Source organism: Euprymna scolopes, chromosome 33 (genome assembly GCF_053919585.1).
Source record: "Euprymna scolopes isolate OS-2025 chromosome 33, ASM5391958v1, whole genome shotgun sequence".
Taxonomy (NCBI): Eukaryota; Metazoa; Mollusca; class Cephalopoda; order Sepiida; family Sepiolidae; genus Euprymna; species Euprymna scolopes.
Window position 1 is genome coordinate 79,727,339 of NC_136514.1, and position 23,119 is coordinate 79,750,457.

At 33.0% G+C, this 23,119-nt stretch overlaps 1 protein-coding gene across 1 annotated transcript in view; it reads right to left on the reverse strand.

Annotated features, from left to right (window-relative positions):
• Window positions 1-1,589: 1,589 nt before the first annotated feature.
• Window positions 1,590-23,119, reverse strand: part of LOC145258319 (kinetochore protein Spc24-like) — a 48,476-nt gene continuing 26,946 nt past the window's right edge. Inside the window, exons 4-5 of the mRNA XM_080116400.1 lie at window positions 8,467-8,543; window positions 1,590-3,762 (exon numbers count right to left, since the gene is read on the reverse strand). Of these exons, the coding sequence (XP_079972526.1) occupies window positions 3,659-3,762; window positions 8,467-8,543 (181 nt within the window). The 3' untranslated portion in view covers window positions 1,590-3,658. The remainder of the gene's footprint in view (window positions 3,763-8,466; window positions 8,544-23,119) is intronic.

Here is a 23,119-nt window from a genome sequence, read left to right on the forward strand (position 1 = left end):
TTTTCAGCGATTATATTTTGAAATGTTAGAACTGTGCATTGGCAACGCAGGATTAACGTTAAAGATGGGAGTTCCATTATAGAAACGTTGATTTAATTTGAACAAAATAAAATATTCATCAAGTTTACAACATAGCAAGAAAGAAGAGAAAAAAAAAACAACATACTGAGGATGGAGTTTAGCTCCGAAATATAAATTTCAAGCAAGTAAAATATTTGTTCATTTTCCTTAATATTGTTGTGATTTGGCTTTCAAGTGCACTTGATGCATATTTTATTTTATTCAAATTAAATCAACGTTTCTATAATGGAACTCGCATCCTTTGTTAATTTCGCGTTGCCAACGCAGTTCTAACATTTCAAAATACAACCGCTGAAAACACACGGATCTTTACAGACTTTTCTTTCTCCAACTTTACATGGCAAGAAACAAGAATAAAAAAAATTAAAAAAAACATACTGAGGATGGAGATTATCTCCGAAATATATTTATGTTATAAATTTCAAACAAGTAAAATATGTTTATTTCCCTAATATTACGTTGTATTTGGCTTTCAAGCGCACTTGATGCATATTTCATTTTATTCAAATTAAATCAACGTTTCTATAATGGAACTCGCATCCTTGACACACACATATATATAGTAAATTATAAAAGGTGAATTCACATAGCTCATTTCACTGTTATGTCTTGATTTGCTTCAGTTTGTGTCTGTAATGTTACACTTGTGCATTTTATTGCCTTCTATAAACTTTAAATTTCCTTAATTTTTTTTTTTTTTTCAGAACCTCAGATATCATTGGAAAAAAATCTTGTAAATATTTATGACAATGTCTGCAAAAATCGATAGGTTTTTCGTCAAAATTGAACTTTTGTAAACACGATTGCGTTTTGTTTCATTTTCTTTTTCAAAACTTCAAATTTCATCAGAATAGAATTTTGTTCTGATGAAATTTGAGGTTTTAAAGAAAAATTTTTACATTTCGTATGTTAAACATTGTCTTGAAACAGCTGCAAGCAACTTTACTACCTTTTTGAAGATACACTTTATTTAGAGTATTATGTGAAAAAAGATTTAAATTGTCAAAACTGCATATTTAAACCAAAGTTTCATGTTTGCCAATTAAATTTCTTTTCATATCTTGAAGTTTCAATGAAGATTGCTGGTCCAGAATCCCCTCCCCCTATCAAAAAACAAAAATTCAGAAAAATGTTTATGATGTATCCATTATGGAATGAAAATGTCACATCCCAAAAATCACTTCATTCATAATTGATAATGTATTTTTTCATTTTTATTTTTTTAACCAAGAAAATCAAATTTTCTAAAGAAGCAAAGATGGAGTGTAAAAGACTTGCAAGATTTGTTGTAATATTAATCGCTTAAAAATGTGATTTTTGGAATATGACCTTTTTGATCAATGACAGGTATGTACCACATGAAATTTTTTTCTATATTTGTTTTTTAATATAGGGGAAATTCTGAACAAGCACTGATGATTCTTGGCAAAATTGAAAGTACTCGATGTGTAAATAATCATGGAAAAGGAAAAATAGAAAAATTTAAAAAAAAAAAAAAAATTGATGGATAAAATTGTTACGTCTTTTATTTTATTTATAGATATGAAACTTAAATTGTCCACACACACTTGGCCAATGTGTGTGCAAAAAATAGAGATGATAGATAAATGAACAAAGAAAGAAAGAACAAAGCTTCTTTCTTAGAACTGCACGCCTGTGGAACTTTTTTCCATTTTTCTGCTTTACGACGGACTACAATACGGTCATCTTCAAGTCCAACGTAAACAAGTTCTTAAGTAACCCAATTTACCAAATTTCCACTACTAACGATTACTACATTTTTCCATTTACTACTGTAAAATCGTTAACCTTTATCCTCAAGTGGCCTCCAGGCCTTGATAAATGGTGACTCCTTTGTAAAAAAAAAATAAATAAAAATAAGAGGCAAGAGGTGGGGGTAGAGAGAGAGAGAGAGAGAGAGAGGAAGTGAATATACAGAGAGAGGGAGAAAGATCTGTCTGGATTTGGCCAATGTGTGTGCGAGAAGTATGAATAGAGAGAGTGAAAGGAAGGTGGATGTACAGGGAGGGAGGGAGGTAGAGAAAAGGGATGTTTGTTTTATGGCTTATCAACCCTTTTTGGGTTATTTTAGAAAAGGGCTTTATGCTTCAAGTTCTTTATATCTTCAAATATTTATTCATGGTGTTTGGTTTGGTTGTCTTGCTTTTACAGCATATGTTTGGTTTGGTAGTTTTTATAAAAAATGTTTTTGATTTTGCAGAACATGATTTAGTTTTGCAAAGGAAAAAAAATAGAAAGTGGTGCAAAGAGATAAAAATAAAGGTAGAAAGATGAAACCTGGAGAGAAAAGGAACTAGAGGAGGGGGAGAAAGAAGCATAGAAAAAGAAAGGTGGAGAGATGATAGGTTATTATATATAGATATATATGCATACATACAGATACACACACAATTATTTATAAAATGTTATGAGATATTGATGATCTAGTGCATATCAATCTTCAGTATTGACTTCAAGAGTGCTCAATACATGAGTAGAGGTAGGTAGTGATTTCTGAAAATATATAGCATCCTTATAAAGAATTGTCAAGCTAGATGTGGGATGAAATGTGGAAGATTCTGTATAGCTTAATTGCCATATATTTTCACACATTACTACCTAGCTCTACTCTTGGCCTTTTTGGTCAAGATCAAAGTGTAGTATCTGTTCTTCAGATGCTGCACTTCCATTTCTTGTTCTCTTTCGGTGGAGGAGAAATCCTTCACGACTGAGACAATTTTTATTTTTGTACCTTTTCTCCACGTTAAAAAACGACCCTTGTGTCTAACTCTGTCCCGTGGGGAGGCATAGTAAATAGGTACTCATGTACTAGGCACTCTTGAAGTAAATGCTGAAGATTGATAAATAAAATATATCTTATAACATTTGATGTAGATACATGAAATAATAAATATGGCAATTAAGCTACACAGAATTTTCTGCGTTTTAGCCATGTAAGAATTTGTCATAAGGATAAAGTGTAGCTTAATTGACATTTATTTTCAAAACTTACTACCTAGCTCTACTTACATATTGAGCACTGAAGTAAATATTGAAAATAAGTACATAAAAGCTTATGTAGATACATGAAATAAAATCACTATATATATATTAGTAGAACCCCAAGATACGGTGGTCCTAGGATATGGTTTTTTCAGGTTACAACGTGGAATGCAATGTTTTTTCCGGCCCCTGGTATTTGCCTCGCCTTATGGTGTTATTTATGTTATTTGATTATATACATGTGTATTATATACTGTACTGTATTTTGTTACTAATTTTAATATGTACTGTATTAAATTTTGCTTAGGCCCCACCATACGGCGATTTCACCTTACGATCCCAATCCTGGAATGGATTAATGCCATATCCCGGGGTCCTACTGCATATGTATGCATATACGAGAGAAAGAGAAATGCAGAAAATAATTACTATTAATAAAAATTACTATATATACACACACACAGAAAGAGAAGGGGTAGAAATAATATATATAGTGAGGGAGGGAAAGAGGTGGCAGTATAATTATATATATATGTAGGGGGAGAAGGGGGAAGAAATATATTCAGGTAATAATTCAGCTTTGCTCCATCAGATCCCATAAATAATTGGCAATAAAAAATGGTGAATGTTTCTTTGTGTTGAGAGAAAATGGCTTCAGGACACCACGTTTTGAAATATCTGAAGCAAAAGTTAAGGAATAAAAAATTGTTGACATAAAAAATAAAAAATAAAGAGATCATCATTGATTATCAAATCACTGCATGTTCAGCAATGAATTTTTGTTTGTAAACTGAAACATGACAAACAGATAAAGCCTTTTATGTGGATGTGTGAACATGCTAGAAAAAAATGCTTTTCCAAAATTAAGCAAAACTAATTAGAAGCTAGAAATTGATAAGCTAAAAGCCAGAGGTGCCATTTATATTTTTTGTACCAATTATTATGTTGTAAAGAAGAAAAAAAAAATGGACTTTGAAACAGACCTTTTCATTATATTATTTTTCTAAATAATTTTTCAAAACCCCTGGAATGATTATGTCAAACTTTAGTAGGAGTGTCAAAGTTATTGTTTGAGGGTATGTTAAAAGGCAAAAGAGGCAGAGGAAAGCTAAGGAGAAGGTGAAGAGAAAATGTTTTTGATTGGACATCTCCCAACCGTTGGTGCGCCAGGCAACGCTGAATAGTCTTGCTGTTGGGATGAGAAGCGGTCGATTTTCTAGGTGGTCCTTTTAACACAAGTTCAAGAGATTTAACATCATTGGATGTAACAATGATGATGAAAAAAAAAATCTGTGTTCTTATCAGATAATTAAAATGAACCCCCCTCCACACACACAAGCTGGATAGTTGATTTAAATGGGAATCATAATATTTTGCAGGCTGTGAAAATTGGCACTTAATTTTTATTTGAGGGACCACCAGAAAATCAAGTCAAGTAGGTAGCTGTCAAGCGGTTAGTTAATTTGTAATTGGCCATGAAGTCCTTTTGGAAAAGCGGTCATCTAGATAACCGATTTTGTTATGGTGCCTTATATAGAAAGAGCATTCCACGACTGATGGTAAAAGAAGAAAAAGTAAAGACAACAAGAGTGGGAATGAAGGCCCTGTGGCTCTCCCATTTTAGTGATAAGAAGTGCAGATGAAGGGAGGAGGAGAAAAGGGAAAAGTCCCTCAAAAACTTAAGAAATAATCCTTTTTGAAATTGGTCCATGAAATAAAGTTCTGTTAGTCAGAGAGGCGGGGCTAAGCTACCTAGTTATGAATATAATGATAGGCAACAATAGCCTTGAGGACAACTTTGCCCGGAGACCCAGACCACCAAGAGAAAACATTTCACTTGGGTCTCTCTGCTTCAAACCACTGAGTCCACACTGAGGCCCCTTAGACTTTAGTGTTGGTCGCCATGACTTTATTAACAATAGCCACTAGTTTCCGAGTATTTGCATCTGGAGTCAGAAACGGTCAGAATTTGTAGCGACCCCTGAAAATTGTTATACAACAAGCCAAGTTTTTCAGTTGTCTTTCTTCTCTTCCTTTGTTTTGAAACGACCTCTACTTTCCAGTGACGCTGACTTTGGAGACCAGAGCTGAACGGATTGCACTCTATCAAAAGCAACGTGAGGAGAATAGCAACCTATGCAACCAAATCATCTTATCAGCCATGACCCTCACCAAAGAGACAGCATAGTCCCAGCAGCCACTCATGACCAGAGCAGACAAGCCGGATTGCATCACTTGCTGGACCTCATCAGGAAGTGGGGGTACACATCAACCAACTTGTTCTGGATTGGAAGGAATAACAAAAAATAAGTTTTGTGGGTTCACAATCCACACCAAGTGGAAGATGGGACTCATGATGATACTAGGAGTATCTGGGACAAGCAACCACTACTCCTCAATAAAAATTAAAAAAAAAAAAAAGTTGTGGTGGATTCTGGTGATACCGAGCTTTAAATTTTACAGAAGTTTCAATTGAAATAGTTATTTTAAGCAATAAAACTTTATGATCCGTCCATATTTAAGGAAAAATGATTTTTATTGAAATTATAAAATAACTTCATAAAAAAAAAAAATTCACTGCCATCTGTCATTCCTACGATAAGTTTTCTTAGATTGGTATTCATTTGTTCTGTCTTTATGGCATACTTTTGTTTGTTTTTTTTTAAAAATAGAAGTCTCCCTCAAAATTATCAGACATTATACCATCATATCTATATTTAACACTAAGTCCATATTTATTTATTTATGAAAGATCTTTTGAAAGAAAAACAAAAAGAAAAAAAAAAAAAAAAAAAGAAAAGAAAAAAAAAGAAAAGAAAAAAAGAAAAAAAAAAGAAATACAAAGTTTGTAATTTTGGTTGTCCATCTTTATGCATACATCACCTAACCATCACACTTATCTGGAGCATACAACCACTATATACTTAAATAACTTCAAAAAGATTAAAAATAAAACATTATACAAAACAATGTTTTTGATACTGTCACAAGTTTCCTTCATTTAAAAAAAAAAAAAAAAAGCATTAATCACGCTGGACACATCTAAACCAGACTTCACTTCAAAAACGCATGTCAACAACATTAGACATATTTTTCTATATCCATAAGATCCCTCCTAAAGTTAATGCCAGTAAAATGAAAAAGTAAACAGAAAAAAGAATAATCTTGCTTTGACGTGTAATCAGCTCTACTCTCTGCTTACCGATTTGGTACCTTAAATACATTCAAACCAAACTCGACTTCAAAAACTCATGTCAACAACATCAGACATAATTTGTCTGTATTTACAAGATCCCTCCTATGGTTAATATGAATAAAAAAATTTTTTAAAATGATAGAAAGCATGATTATGGTTTTCAAATTTCTAAAAAACAAAATTTATTATGTCTGTCCCCATTTTTCAAAGTGCAAGTCTTCAGCAGCGCGAGGCAGATAAAATGATTGCATTTTTGTGGACTTATTTTATATATATATAATTATAAAACTCTGTGAACTGTCCAACCATGCTTGTTTGAATCTTATCTTCTACAATTAGGTGATTCCATCTTTTAAAAAAAAGGGATGACTAGTGAATATATGTATAAGTTAACCATATTATTGTTTAAAAAAAAAAAAAAAAAAAAGTCAACAAATCTACGTAAGTTTATAAGTGATAAAAATAAACAGTAAAATTATCTATGACATCATAGCATAATGGATTATGTCTAGACTGTAATACATAAGGTCCGGGGTTCGATTCCTATAAACAGTCAAGCTACGCTGAAGAGGGCCTCGAAACATGCATGTCCGTAGATTACAGTTTTATATATATATATATGATTATGGGTATGGGTGTGGTTCAGAGGCTAAGGACTGAGGGTGGAAAGTTGTATGTTTTCAATTCTAGCTAATAGCACTCAAGTCATAAAAAGCTGTAGGAATATATTTTCTTATAATATATACTAATCCTTATTTAAGAAACTCAATGTAATTACAAAGCAATATAGTGAATAGATGACAAAACTATATTCCAAATTTCATGACGTTGACCATCTTATAATTTATTCCTTTAATTCAGTTTACATTTACAATTCTTGACAATTAAGTGATTGATTTTGCGCTACAAAACAGACACTGTCAAGAATTGTCAACTGAATATATTTTTTAGCGCTTATTCACTATATTGCTCAGTAATTACATTGAGCTTCTTAAAAAGATATATATATATTTTAGTTTTGATCGCACTACCATATATTGGGTTCAATAATCGATAGAGAATTGTCTATAATAAATACTTAATCCGCTTGAATTAAAATATCATATTTAAGCATATCTTACGATCAGGCAACGATGGGCAGCCCACTAGTATGCATATAAAAGTCTGTAAAAATAGCTGCGAATGGGTCAAAATTTATCTGTTAAAATCGTTTAATTTTTAACTATTTCTTAGGTATCTAATGATAGTTTAAACAGTAATGGCTAAGGTTGGAGAGCTGTATGTTTTGGTTCAATTCTAGCTAATTGGCATCCAAGTCATTTTTTTTTACTTTTGAAATCACTACTTTATATTGAATGCAATATAATAATCAATATAGAACTGACTATAATCATAAATACGAAATTTGCATAAATTAAAATAACATATTTAAGAGTATTTCATAACCAAGCAATGCCAGGTACCCAGCTAGTATTAAATATTTAAAAAGGTTCTTGTTCATAATTGCCCTATACATTAAAAAAATTAAAGAAAAATCTGTATGTACGTGTGATGAAAAGAAAATATCATATTCTAAAAATCATGTAAATCAATCAAGTAGTTTTAGTTTTTTATAAAGAAAATCATTTTTAGGCATATTTGAGTTTTTCCAAAACCCTTCCTCCCCATCACCAACATAACCTCCCACAACACCAAAGTCAGCCTGATCGCCGCCATCTGCCAAGTATTCGCTAAGCTCTTGTCGGTGCTTATGGAAAAGGCATGCTCCCAGTTCCGAACCCGTAATAAGGCGGTGATGGAAGCTGGCTACATTGAATAGATGTCAGCTCTAATATATAATCAAATTATTTGAATTGATTTTTTTCAATAGAAGTTTTAATATAAAGCTGTAGCGTTGTTTTCTTTAGGGTGACAATTTTAGCGTTCCACCCTGTATTTTTGTTTTGTTTTTTATATAGAAAATAACAGAAGACAAAAAAGATTCTGTAGCAAAATCAAATTTCTCTAACGTAACAAAATAAAAAAAGAAATATATATAAATAAAAAAAATTAAAAAATATATAAATAAAAAAAAATAAAAAAAAGAAATATATATATATATATATATATATATATAAATAAATATATATAAAAAAAAATGCATATATATATTATATATATATATATATAAAAAAAATAAAGGATACATCCTCGCCTTTCATCTTCCTCGCAGTCGTACTGCCACCGGATTCCCGTGATGTTGGTGTAGAGATCAACGTCATATCTAAAAGAAATGATAAAAAAAATTAGTGCTTTATGAAAAAGTCCATGCAAAATTTCAGTCAGATCAGTCTAGTAGTTTCTGAGAAAAAGAGGAACAGACTAAAAGAAATATTAGATTATAAAAAGAGAAAAAAAAATCCGATGATATGAATTCAAAATGGAAAGGAGGAAACAAAATGCTTGACAATTCGTCTGTTCAGCAGGTTTTATTCAAACGACTGTTTTCAAATTGAATTATATCTCTTCAGCTTCCAGTTAGTGTCAGGTATTCGGGATAGAAATATGGATAGTGTTGAATAGTGGGAGTTCATATTGGGCCAACGGATATAACGATAGTGATGAGGGAGCATTTATACATATTACTGTTCTCATGATGCTTGGGACTTCATATATATATATATATATATATATATATATATATACTGAGCGTGATAGAGTGATAGATGCACAGTTCTTATATTTCTTGTAACACATATAGAGAGGAGGAGGAGAGATACATATTATTGGAAGGGTTACACAATGTTCATAATAAGATGTTTCACACATTACCTTTTAGGTGTTGAAAGATGACACATGACAACAGTTTTACAAAAACACAAAGATGATTCTTTATTCATTGGACCGGTCGAATGATTATGATGTCAGGAATTCAAATTCGTGATCTACATAGTTTAATGTTCTTCCTTTCGCTTCCAAAGGACTCAACTCTCTCCCTGACTGACTAGCAGACTCAACTTTTCTGCCTCAACTACTCTGATCTGACTAACTCTAGCTCCTATATCGAGAATCCCGTTTTGCTATGACGTCAGAAGCGGGTTTCCAAAACGTGACCAATTTACGTAGCGACGCACATGTTTTTCCTAACACACTTTTGACAACAAAGAATTCTCAACTAACCTATTTTTAAACCTAACCTATTTTTTAGCAATATATTTTTAATTTTACTGTACATTCTTTTTAGCTGACATTTTTAATATTCAGTTTTGTAAAAGAATGAATCAATTCTTTTTACAATATAAACAATATTTATAATAGAATTTAACAATAGACCTTTCTAACATTCTATTTCTGAACCTTGCTTACAAGGTTCGAGTCTCGGCTTATCCTAATCTCATTTTCACTTATCTAATATTCTTATTTCCATGGAAAAGGGATAGCCCTTTTTCCTGTAACAATAGTTTTGTCAGCTTCCCATTATAGTTATTTCATTCGTAAATTAGTTGTAGGCTGTTTCCAATTGTAGGGTATTATAGGTTGGTTTTCTGATTATGTTAGTTCATCAGGAGAGAATGCACACTGTTTCAGGGCCAACCTCTCAACAGCTTTTTATGCGCCCCCTCCCCCCTCCACTGATGTGAAGCCATATTATTCGAATTGCAAGTAAACTGTTAAAAAAAAAAAAAAAAAAAAAAAAAAAGACGTTTAATAATAGTGTAGTGGTTTCTATTTCAGTTAATGGATAGCATCTTAGGTGTCAAATTTGAAGCTTAACTGTTACACCTAACATATGCATTAAGTTAAGAAACAATCTTATCGAAAGGAAAGAATGAAATAAATTAAATAGATGAATAAATAAACAAATAAAATAAGTAATAAATATAAAGAAAATAAGATAAATAAGTAATTAAACTTATAAAATAGATATATCAATTAGGTTATCAAAGAGTAAATCTTTAAAAAGCAAAACTTATCAAGATAAGAAAAGCTCAACACGATTAAGAGGAGCAATAAACAATATTAAATGAAAAATGAGGAATAAAAGTTATATATAAATTTATTATATCATCAGAACAATAAGGACAATTAAAAAGGGAAAATTAAGTTAAAAAAAAAAAAAAGAACTTCTTTAAGCCATGGCATTTCAAAGCTAAATATGCTTCTCAACATAAAAGGGCCAGAATTATACAAATATGGATAAAAACTGGCTTTATAACATGGCTTAAAGAGTTTTTTTTTTATTAAGTTTCCTTAAGATCATAGCGAGGGACTTCTGTTTTTTTTTTTTATACTAGCAGTTATTCTATTCGATGAATTTTCATAATTTTTGGATATATTACTATTTTTTACATGACAAGTACTGTTGCTTTAAGCAAAAAAAACTTATTTAAAAAAGCGATTTGTCAACTAGCACCAAACATTCTTTCCTTCTACATTTTTTAGCCTCTCCTGGCATTTCCCACTTGTGAATTTGTCATTCTATATTTTATTATCGTTCGATTTGCATGGCAAAATCTGGGCAGGTCACTCAATAAAAAACTTTCTTTATGGCAGTCAAATGGCTTCTCGGCAGACATCATCAAGACAGGGTTAAAAATGTGTGGAGTAATTCCATGGGATCCCACATAGATACCACTCCTCGTGTATGACTTTGCAAAACTGTTTGATCGACCAGCATCCCCATTTGCATTAGACTATCTGGTGCCCACATCCAGCCAGACGTGCTGTTTGTGCCATCTACAATGAAGATTATAAAGGATTTCTTCATGAGAAAGTTGACACTCATGATGGCTAGGCCTGAAAGAAAAAAATGATGCCAACAGACAAAGGACCATCGAAAGGAAGTATGGAGAGAGCATAACCTCAACTGAATGTCTGCAGCAACTTCAAAAAGATGAAGAGGAAACAGCAAAAGAAGGACAGGAAGAAAGTCTCAAAATATTGGTATGAGGATTGCTTTCGGACATTTCCGTATGTGTTGGACAGCCAGATGCTGACACCTCAGAGCCAGACGGTGATATCACAGAGCTACAAAGAAATGATTACTTAGGTGTTGGTGATCCTGAATGGATTCCTTCAAAAGCCAGAAGAAACATTTTTGAAAGTTTCTCATCTGCTACGAACTAAGGCTCGTGCAGTTTGTCTTTTGTCAGAAACAATTGACGGTTAAACAATCAATCAGCGCCTCTCTTTTTTCTCATCATACCTATGCTTATTCTATGTTGTTAGGTGTTTGTTGGATTTATTTCTATCTTAATTTGTTGATGTTTTCAACATTACATAATCATTCAAACATTATATAATTAACAAACATAATTAGCAAACATTATATAATTAGCAAACATTATATAATTAGCAAACATTATATAATTAGCAAACATTGTATAATTATCAAACATTGTATAATTATCAAACATTGTATAATTATCAAACATTATCAAACATTATCAAACATAATTATCAAACATTATATAATTATCAAACATAATTATATAATCATCAAACAATTATCAAACATTATATAATTATCAAACATTATATAATTATCAAACATTATATAATTATCAAACATTATATAATTATCAAACATTATATAATTATCAAACATTATATAATTAGCAAACATTATATAATTAGCAAACATTATATAATTAGCAAACATAATTATATAGTCATCAAACATTATAATTATCAAAAATTATATAATTATCAAACATTATATAATTAGCAAACATAATTATATAATTATCAAACATAATTATAAAACATAATTATATAATTATCAAACAATTATATAATTATCAAACAAAATTATCAAACATAATTATATAATTATCAAACAAAATTATCAAACATAATTATATAATTATCAAACAAAATTATCAAACATAATTATATAATTATCAAACAAAATTATCAAACATAATTATATAATTATCAAACATAATTATCAAACACAATTATATAATTATCAAACATAATTATCAAACATAATTATCAAACATAATTATATAATTATCAAACATAATTATCAAACAATTATCAAACATTATATAATTATCAAACAGAATTATATAATTATCAAACATAATTATCAAACATTATATAATTATCAAACATAATTATCAAACATTATATAATTATCAAACATAATTATCAAACATTATATAATTATCAAACATAATTATCAAACAATTATATAATTATCAAACATAATTATATAATTATCAAACATAATTATATAATTATCAAACATAATTATATAATTATCAAACATAATTATATAATTATCATACATAATTATATAATTATCATACATAATTATATAATTATCATACATAATTATATAATTATCATACATAATTATCAAACATTATATAATTATCAACCATAATTATCAAACATAATTATATAATTATCAAACATAATTATATAATTATCATACATAATTATATAATCATCAAACATTATATAATTATCAAACATTATATAATTATCAAACAGAAAATATGAAATTACTCCATTTTCATATGTACTCAATGATTTTTTTTTTTAAAGTCAAATTTTCTGCTTTTGTTTGATTTTATTGGTTTTTGGTCCGTTGTATGATAACTAGGGCTATGACAACAGCATATTCTTTTCATTGTTTTGACTCCAGTATATATCTGATACAGTCAATCGACCAAGAACCACATCACTCTACATAAAAATCAGTAAGGGGCTACTATCGGGGACATAAATTGCAGGGATACTAAGTAGGGAGATGAATAGCAAGATGTTTGTTCACATTACACTTGAACTTCTGCATGTCAGTACAGTTGGGAAAGCAAAGTCTAGCAGTTCTGGGGAAGAAACTATTGGAGTAGAAGGCTTTCTTACACTTAGGAATCTCTATTGTGAAGGGGTGGGATTTAGCTGCTTGTCAGATCGAGGGGACACAAGTGCTTGTAGTTCGTCAGAGCATTAACCATTAAAATACTTGTAGAACAGGCAAAGGGATGCAACATTTCGTCGATGGGACAGAGGCTGAAGCTTAGATGACAGTTCAGGACCTATCATTAGCAATACACATGAAAAAATTGAAATAGCTTAAAATATTTCAATATTGGTACACATATAAAAAGAGCTCGATGAGCTAAGAAAGAATCTTTTTAAATTTTTTAAATCCAATTAAAATTAAGGAAGTTATGACTATTTTTGTGCTTCACACGTTTGGATATTTTTTCTTTCTTTAAGACCATATGCGTTTTTTCACATTTTTTTACACTACTTTTTCAATAAAAATGTCATATCTTTGTTAAAACAAAAGATTAAGCAATAAAATTTATGATATAGGTGTATTTTTATGCTAGGAATTAGAATATGCTACTGAAAATCTCCAAAAGTCAATGGTTTCCAAATAATCTGCAGTAAATACACATAAATATGCTGCAATTCCTTAAAAATGCCATGTATCCATTAAAAGAAAAGAAATTAAAGAACTCAAAGCTGAATTGTAATGCATTATATGTACAAATATCTGAAATCAAAATCTAGGACTGCTTAAAATTGAATATATTGCAATATTTCTTTGGTATTATTGTAGATTAATACCATCCGTTAACCCCTCACCCCATCTGACCACCTCTCCAAAATATGCGATTTTACCTTTGTAGGCAATTACGTGTGAATACCTTAAAAACTTTAATGAAAGATAAAGTATTATTTTAGCATTTAATGTAAAATGATTCCCCATTTTGAGCCATTCTAGCGTTTTAGGGCAGTTAACCATTTTTTTTTTCTATCGGAGATAAATCCTATGCACCTTTTTTTTCTAAAGATGATTATGTGTGGTTTTAAGAAGGTCTTTGTGCAATTATGAGAGGGTGGGGAGGTTGCCACTCTGACTTTGGGTTAATGATAGAGCTAAGGAAAATTATGTGTGAACACACTGAAGACTTGATAGAAACGAAACAAAAACAATTTTAGAATTTAGAGTGAGGGTTAGTTTCACATAAATTTAAGGTAAAATAATTCACCATTTCGAGACCATTCTAGCATTTTAAGACAGTTTTTTTTTATGGGTGATAAATGGTGCACTTTTCTTTAACGAAGGATTTTTTTTTTTTTTTAGACACTTATATGTAGCTTACCAAGGAACTTTCTTGGTGAGGAGTTTGTCACCTAGACTTAGCGTTATTGTTAGGACTAATAAAGGTTTTAAGAGGAAGAAACTTGCCACTCGTACCTTGGTAGGTAAGTATGAGGATCGAACCCGAACCATTGAGGCAAAGTTGGAAATTAAAGTGTGAAAAAAAAACAAAAAAAACGTGCGATGTTAACCACTGGGCCACCGCGAAATACTAACGGAAACACATTTGAATTTATTTAACTATTTAGAATTGGCAGGTACACATTTTAATGATTTAATGAGGTCAACTTTGACTGCGGAGTAGTATTTTATTTACTGCCGGAACGCTTTTTTTTATTTTTATTTTCCCAAGATGTTTTTGGGGAGCTCCCCATAAAAAGGGGATTGTCCAAATTGAATAGCAATCATCAGATATAAGGAAAATATTTCCACATTGATCAAATCTGATCGCTTTCGGACATTTCCAGCAATCGCGACCAGAAAAATACTGCCAGAATTAGTGTCGTTTTTATTATACGAAAAAGCCTAATCCACATGTGGTGAGCCAAAAATGTTGAATATTTATCTTTTCAAAGTCGTGCAAATTAAATAGACAGGCGATCTCTGTTGTTAATTCGTAGATATGATTTATATGTGATATAAAATTTTTAAGAAGTTGTGAGCTGACCACCCTCTTCTCGGAAAAAAGCCTTTCTTGGATATACACAAAAAGCAAACATACATACACATTTTCACTTTTATATATATAAACTAGCGAGGGGTACCCGGCGTTGCCTGGGTGTTTGGAGGTGTGTGTGTGTGGGGGGGAGGGTAAAAAAAAAAAAAAAAGTAAGTATGAGGATCGAACCTGAACCGTTGAGGCAAAGTTGTAAATTAAAGTGTGAGAAAAAAAAAAAAAAAAAAAAAAAAAAAACGTGCGACGTTAACGATTGCCCCACCGCGAGATGCTAACGAAAACACGTTTGAATTTATTTAATTACTTGGATTTAGCAGGTACCCGTTTTAATGAGTTAATGAGGTCAAATTTGACTGCAGGATAGTATTCATTTACTGCTGAATGCCCCCCCCCAAAGATGTTATAGGAAAAAGACTAACCCACATGCGGCAAGCGACAAATATTGAATATTTATCTTCCCGAAATCGAGCAAATTAAATAGACAGGCGAGCTTCGTTGTTAACTGTGAGATATTACGATTGATATGTGATATAAAAAGTTTTTAAAAGTTGTGAACCGAGCGACCGCTTCTCTGAAAACAGCCTTTTGTAGACACACAGAAAAAGTGAACACACATACATACATACATTTTCGCTTTTATATATAGATTACATTTATTGTCCAAGTGACAAATTATTTCATTAAACTTTCCAATTTAAGACGCGTTTTTTTTTTTCTTTTCTCTACCTGGACTTCGGGCCAAGATCACAGTGTAGTATTCTGATGCTACATTTCGCCTTTTCTGTCCTCAGTGAAGGAGAAATCCTTTATGACTGAGAATTTTTATGTTTGTTTCTATCCAGATTGACCCTTTTTAGGAAGCTGGATTTTCCTCATATTAACTGACCTTGTGTCTGTCCTCGTGGGGAGGCAAGTAAATAGGAACTTAACTAGAAACTGAGCACCTCCTACAAATATTTAAATATTGATTTTGTATATATATATATATATATATATATATATATATATATAATTGGGTAGATAAGTGTCCATTCGATTATCATCCGCTGAAAATGATTGTAAAAAAAAAAAAGACAAAAAAATATTGGAAGTGGTGGTGGTGAAGCAAAAAAAAAAAAATCATATTTCACATTTGTTTTTTTTTGTTTTTTTTTTAAAACAAAACACTGTTTAATTCACCGTTAAAAACTAATGTAATGAATAAAAGTGCACACGTTACATATTTATGTCTTTTCAACTATATTTTTTAAATTTGACCAAAAATAACGCCGGAGTGGTTGGGATTGCTTTAATTACATATTCTGATAACTGAATGGCTCTAGTTAAGCTAATTATGTTCTGATATGAGCTCCAACTAAATATATAAGAACATTTTTTTTATATTCATTTTCAGTTTTTTTTAATTTTTAATTCGTTCTGGAATAAAAAACAAAAAAAAAGTTTGTAATTAATATCAGCGATAGTAGCTGCTGCTGCTTCTACAGATCGTTTTTAGATACTTTTTAAAAATAGAAAGATTTTTTTTCCAGGTATCATGATTTTAAATTGCTTGGTACCACAAGAGAAAGATGGTTACATTTTTATTTTTAATGGATAAATGTAGTAAAAAGATTTATTTATTTAACAGTGGGTGTCCCAAGGAATTTTTTTTCAAAATTTTCCAAACTCGTCATGAAGTATTTTTTTTAACACAACAAAACAATGAGCTGTCAAAAGAATTTCGGACAACTGAGTCTATTAAAAGTGATATCTCTTCTAGTTAATTTCCAAATTTCATAACAAAATTCTTAAGAGAATCACGGTACAACCATTTACAAATCGGGGGGGGGGGGGGGGTCCTAACAAAATCTTACCGAAAACACTTTTATGATGTTAAAATTTTTAGCACTTTATTTGCTTAAAACTCTTAAAATATATAATGTACATTATTATTTATTAATTTCTTTGAAAGTATATTCATTTTCGAGCAAAACGGTGGTATTTTGAGAGCTTAAGTTGCTTTGGTTTTAAAATATGCCGATTTTAGCAGAACCCCCTTGAAATCCACAATCATCCAAAGTGTTTTATCATCCGTGTGTATTGCTACTATCAGGTTGGCAACTCTCTTGAACCCTGTCCAGGAGCGAGAGACAAGTAGCAGATGCACCAGCCCAAATGTGACAACAGTACTCCATACATGGGTGAATGGTGGCCTTATAGAGGTATAGGATACTTTCAGGCATAAGTAGTTTTCTATCATGGTAGAGAGAGCCCACCTTGTTCGCAGCAGCCTTGGCAATACTCTCAATGTATCTATTCCAGTTCATGTTCCCTGTAAACGTTAGGCCGAGGAGTTTAAAGGAACTACTTTTAGGTAATGTGTTCTTGGCCATTACTACTGGTGGTAGAGAAGGTTTCTTGTAATTATTGAAGGAAACAAGCTTAGTCTTGGCAGCATTGTATGTGACCATCCATTTTTGTCCCCATTCCACTACAGATTTGAGGTCATCCTCTAATGTTTCTGCCATTTCCTTAGATATGTGTTCATTTGTTTTCCCCTCGTGCCTGTTACAGAGAGTGGTATCATTAGCAAATATATCCATTTCAGAAACAATTTTATCAGGGAGGTCATTTATGAATATCAAGAATAATAAAGGTCCCAGGATAGACCCGGAGGTACTCCTGCATTTATATCATATTGTTTAGATGTACGACTGTCAAGGACAATCTGAATTTTTCTCTTACTTAAGAAGGATTTAATTATATTATGTATTCTTCCAGTGATACTATATGATCCAATTTTCCTTAGAAGACCATCGTGTCATACCCTATCAAAATCCTTAGATATATCGAGGGCTACCGCTCCACCCTCACCTGTGAACGGTATATATGTTCAGAGATTACAGTTAGGATATCTGCTGTGGAACGGGCTTGTCTAAATCCATATTGATTGTTGGTCACAAGTTTAGCAGTTGTAAGGTGATGGACTAGAGCTTGATTAATTATGGACTCAAATATTTTGGGGAAAAGCGAGAGCAGGCTAATGGGGCGGTAATTTATTTGGTCAGTTTTTTCACCAGAATTCTTGAAAACTGGTACCACAGAAGCAGTTTTCCAGCAGTCAGGAAAGCAAGATTCGCTAAGGCATTTGCTGTAAAGTTTGGAGAGAACTGGAGCAACCTATAATATAAATATAAATGCTGGAGCAACCTAATATAAATATAAATGCTGGAGTACCTCAGGGGTCAATCCTGGACCCAACTTTCTCCCTGATCTACATCAATGACCTCCCTAAACACATACTTAAATCATTCGTTGACATCTATGCTGATGACACGAAAATGACATGTAAATGACAAAGTTCTCTCTGATTCTCTCTCCTCTGATCTCAAGCACGTGGTTCAGTGGGGGAAGATGTGGCTGGTTACCTTTAATGCATCCAAAACCAAACTCCTATCCTTACATCATCAACGCTCTGATCCCCATCTGGCATCAATTGTGATGGATGGCTCTCGTCTGGGTGAGGTCCCGTGTTTTGACAAGCTTCTGGGTTTGACCTTTACTCCTGATCTGAAATGGAACACGTACATCAAGTCTGTTGCCAAGGTCGCTGGAAAGATGGTTGGATCCTTCTACTGCTCCAGAAGATATCTCACTACTGATGCAATTCTCTATCTATATAAAAGCCTAGTACGTCCAAGGATGGAGTACTGTTGCCATATCTGGGCAGGAGCTGCTAAAAACAGCCTATCCTGCCTTGACAGGGTATAAAATAGACTTTGTGGCTTAGTGGGGGATGCCCTTTTCTCTACCCTGCAACCTCTCTCCCACAGAAGAGACGTTGCGAGCCTATCCTTGTTTTATCGTTATTTCCATGGCAGGTGCTCATCTGAACTCCAATCTCTGGTCCCCCCTCGCCAATCTTTCACGAAAAACACCAGTCTAGCTGAATCCAATGTGAAAAATTTCCCCCACTCTATATCTGTGCCTAAATCAAAACGTGGATTCCATGAACAAAGCTTCTTTCTTAGAACTGCATGCCTGTGGAACTCTGTTCCGTCTGCCTGCTTCCCACCGGACTACAACTTGGATGTCTTCAAGTCCAACGTTAACAAATTCCTAATGAACCGCCCCCTTAAGTAAACACTTCATCAAATCTCCACACTAACGTACTGTACATGCAATAACCCTTATCCCTGAGTGGCTTCTGGGCCTTGATAAGTGGTGATCACTGTGTAAAAAAAAAAAAAAAAAAAAAAAAAAAACCTCAGCGGAGCATTTTTATAATAGCACAGCCAGGATGAGATCGGGTCCACATGCTTTTGAGGTGTTTAGGTTTTTTATGATACCATGTACCTGAGAAGGGATGATTGCAAAGCGACTGGAAAGCATGTTAGCCTTCTCGGTTGCTGTGCAAACAACCTCATGATTGTTTGATGGTGGGGGAATCGTTGACTGCCTATTATTTACTACACTGTTGCAGATTTTAAAAAAAAATGACAGTTGCACAAGTAAAAGTAAACCATTGGGGAGAGTGGGGCTTGCTATAGAATTTCCGTGTGGGAACATGTGCTTCAATTGCAGTTTTGAACCATTCAGTGGTCTCAATTTGTGCACTGTTCAGCTGTAATGGGGCATCTCTGATGAGATCCCTGATGGCTTCCAAATCGGCCTTTTTGTAATACCTCGTTGTTTTGAGCAGTGGCTCTTCAGTTTTGGGTTGAGAAATTAGGACGATTTCTATCATTATATCTATCTATCGAGTGGGCTGTGGCCATTTGTTATACAATCATCGCGAACTGTGGTCAGAAATAGATCTAGAAGTGAGACATGTTGATCTTGCTGGTCTGGAAAACGTGTCGGAAATGTAACGGTCTGTGATAGGGAATGAGATATAGAGAAGCTGTGTGTTGTGCTACTAGCTATGTCTGTGTAAGTAGAGAATCCAAGCCAGTTACTGTGGTGGACATTGAAGTCACCAAATACATGTACTTATGTGCTAGTATCAAGGGAGAGTGCTATATCTATGCTGTCAGAGACTTTATTTATTAGGATACAGACCAGAGTCGATGGAGAGCGGTAGAGAAATACAAGTAGCTAATATTACATTGCATGTTTAGTCTGAAGCACATAAAGGCCTGGTCGTCTGATTCTAGTTTTGTTTCTCTAGTCAAGGGGAGGATGTTACAAATATAGGCTCCAAGTTCATGCATATGTCTATCGGAGTCCTTACGACAGAGTGGGAGATAACCAGGCATGTTAAAGTGGTTTGAAGGAATGGAGGAGTGTAGGTTCATTTCACTTATGCTAAGATATCCGAGGTGTTTACTAGGAGAAATGATTCAACATCCAAGTTCTAAGCTCGTGGATATTCATAAATGCAAGCCTCAAGGGAAGAGACAGGTTGTTTGTTTTTGTTTTAGTTTGCGCCTGGTTTAAACGTAATTTTTGCTTGAACTGTCATTTCATTTTATTTAAAAGTTTAAGTTAGGGTGAGTGAGGGGTGCTGGACAAGTGGTTGTGCAGAATATCAGACATACAATACAGGTAGACCATCAACTGACTCCTCACCTTCAGGATTGTGGCCTCAGGAAAACCCACCGGGGATGAGTGCAGGGTCCCTTTCCATGTGCAACATGGTACTAGAAACATCCCAATATTATACAACTGTTGATGGAGCAGCTACTAAGTGCTACCAAAGAGTTAAGACTCCTCTACTATCAGTCGGAAACAACAGCTAGGAACTGTCAAACTATATCTAAACCATACATTAACTCCCCCCCTCTCTCTCTCAAACCAACTTGTTGCAAATTTAGTTGCCTCCACTGCATGAATTCTTACTCATCCCCTCTTCCACTAACAATGAAAATGAAAACCATAGTAATGTCCTTTTTAATCACTTTGAGGAGTGTAACTTTTCAGTAGATATATAACCTACTAATTAACCGATTAACTACTCATGCGGGGGTCGCAGAAATACCTGGTTTAGGACCCAGGCACAGGGCAGACCCTCTCAGTGCTGATAGACCTATAGATCTTTCCAGGTCATCCGTCTAGGAGAAGGAAAACTCTAAAGCTAAACCTAAGGGAGGGAGGCCTCTTCAGTCCCGGACTACAACTTGGATGTCTTCAAGTCCCACATAAACAAATTCCTGATAAATCGCCCCCTTAAGACACTTTATCAAATCTCCATTACTAACGTTTACTACGCAATAACCCTTATCCCCAAGTGGCTTCCGGGCCTTGATAAGTGGTGACTACCATGTAAAAAAAGAAAAAAAAGACAACCTTGCTAGAGCTGATGACTTGTCATAGCCCTAATGATAACTGAACTGTATGTAACCTTGTTTTATATCAAGTGTTGATATTCAACAAAGCAAAACGCATGGTATGGAATTGACTCGGGTTGCCCTACTCCACTAGACCAGATGATACCGAATAAGGACGATATACTCTAACATAGTTAAAATGGTTAATTGGGAAGAGGAAAATTAATGCTGTTCACTTCTTCACTTACTCAACGTTCAAAAAGTAGAGGAGAATCTTAAGTGAACACTCGGATATATCTATGTATGTCATACAGAAACTAAGTATTAGCCTCGGGAAGAGTCGCCTTCATTTCTGAGAAATTAATGAATTAAAATTAAAACATAATAGATAAGCCATATTCATAATGGTTAAATTGTTAGCCTCTATATTTTTAGCTGGACACAACCTACACTAATTGTGTTTACCTGGTGTTGTCCGGGAATATTTACTTTCATTTTTAATCCGCTGCCTTCTCTCCCTTTTAAAATGATCAAGACTATACTAAGATTGTGGTTGTTTGTTTTATAGTTTGACTTAACTGGACATGCACACACAAATATACGCCATCTTTTAGTGTCTTCGATCTCTGTACAAGGTTTTGTCAAACCATAACATGAGACAAATATTACAAATAAATCATATTTAAAATAATATTTGAAGCCCAAATAAGATCCCCTCGACTTGATTATACACTGGATCAAACAAGGAATAGGGTATATTCTCATAGTTATGTTACTTCAAGTAACAGCACTTACCTGGATATTCCACCAGACCAGATGAACTATTCTCCTTAAACCCAACAAGACCAAAAGAAGGATATACTCTAACATAGTTAACATGGTTTATTGGGGAGAGGAAAATTAATGCCGTTCACTTCTCTACTTAACGTTTGAAAGGTAGAGGGGAATCATAACTGAACACTCCGAATATATTCATGTATTTCATATAGAAATCAAATTTAGCTTCAGAAAGAGTCACCTTGATTACTAAGACTTTACAATTAAGTAAAACAAAAAAAAATATATATAGTGATAAGGGTGCTTCTGTATTTGTCGACCCGCGATTTTCACAAAGTTACTTAGGTATGTTCGGCAGATGATGGGTATAACCAGAAACGATCGAGCGAGCCTAATTACAAAAAAAATAAATAAATAAAAAATTGTTACACCCACCTCCCCATGTTAAGAATGGCGACAACCACTGAAATTCATTAAGTAATATATTGGAAAAAAATGTCTTAATATCCAGAAAACTACTTGTCGAATGTTTCCTGTTCTTCCCGTCATCCGCCGAGCACACCAGAAATAATTTTGTGGAAATCGCAGGTTGATAAATGCACCGTATACCGTGTATTGTATACCGTGTATTGTATACCGTGTATTGTATACCGTGATAAGTACTAGGACTACACATCTAAAACAAAAATAGGTTTAAGGATCCAAAAATTCATACTAGAATTGGTGCAATGGATAAAGTACTATATAATAATCAGTTCTTCTAAGTGATACTCTTCCGGAGGTTGGGTGCTCAATTCTAACCGTAATCCTAACCTTGGCAAGACATGCTGTGCATTAGAAAATGTAAGACTAGAAAAACATTGGAAAACTATAAGACGTGGAGATATTGAAACGCTGAATATGGCCAATCATATTCGAAGGGAAAAGGAAACTTATCAAGAGAAGAATGGTAAAAAACATCTCAAAGAAGCAGCGCATGCGTTGGGTGGCAATGGCCTTGGCAATTTGAGAATCAATAATTATAAAAA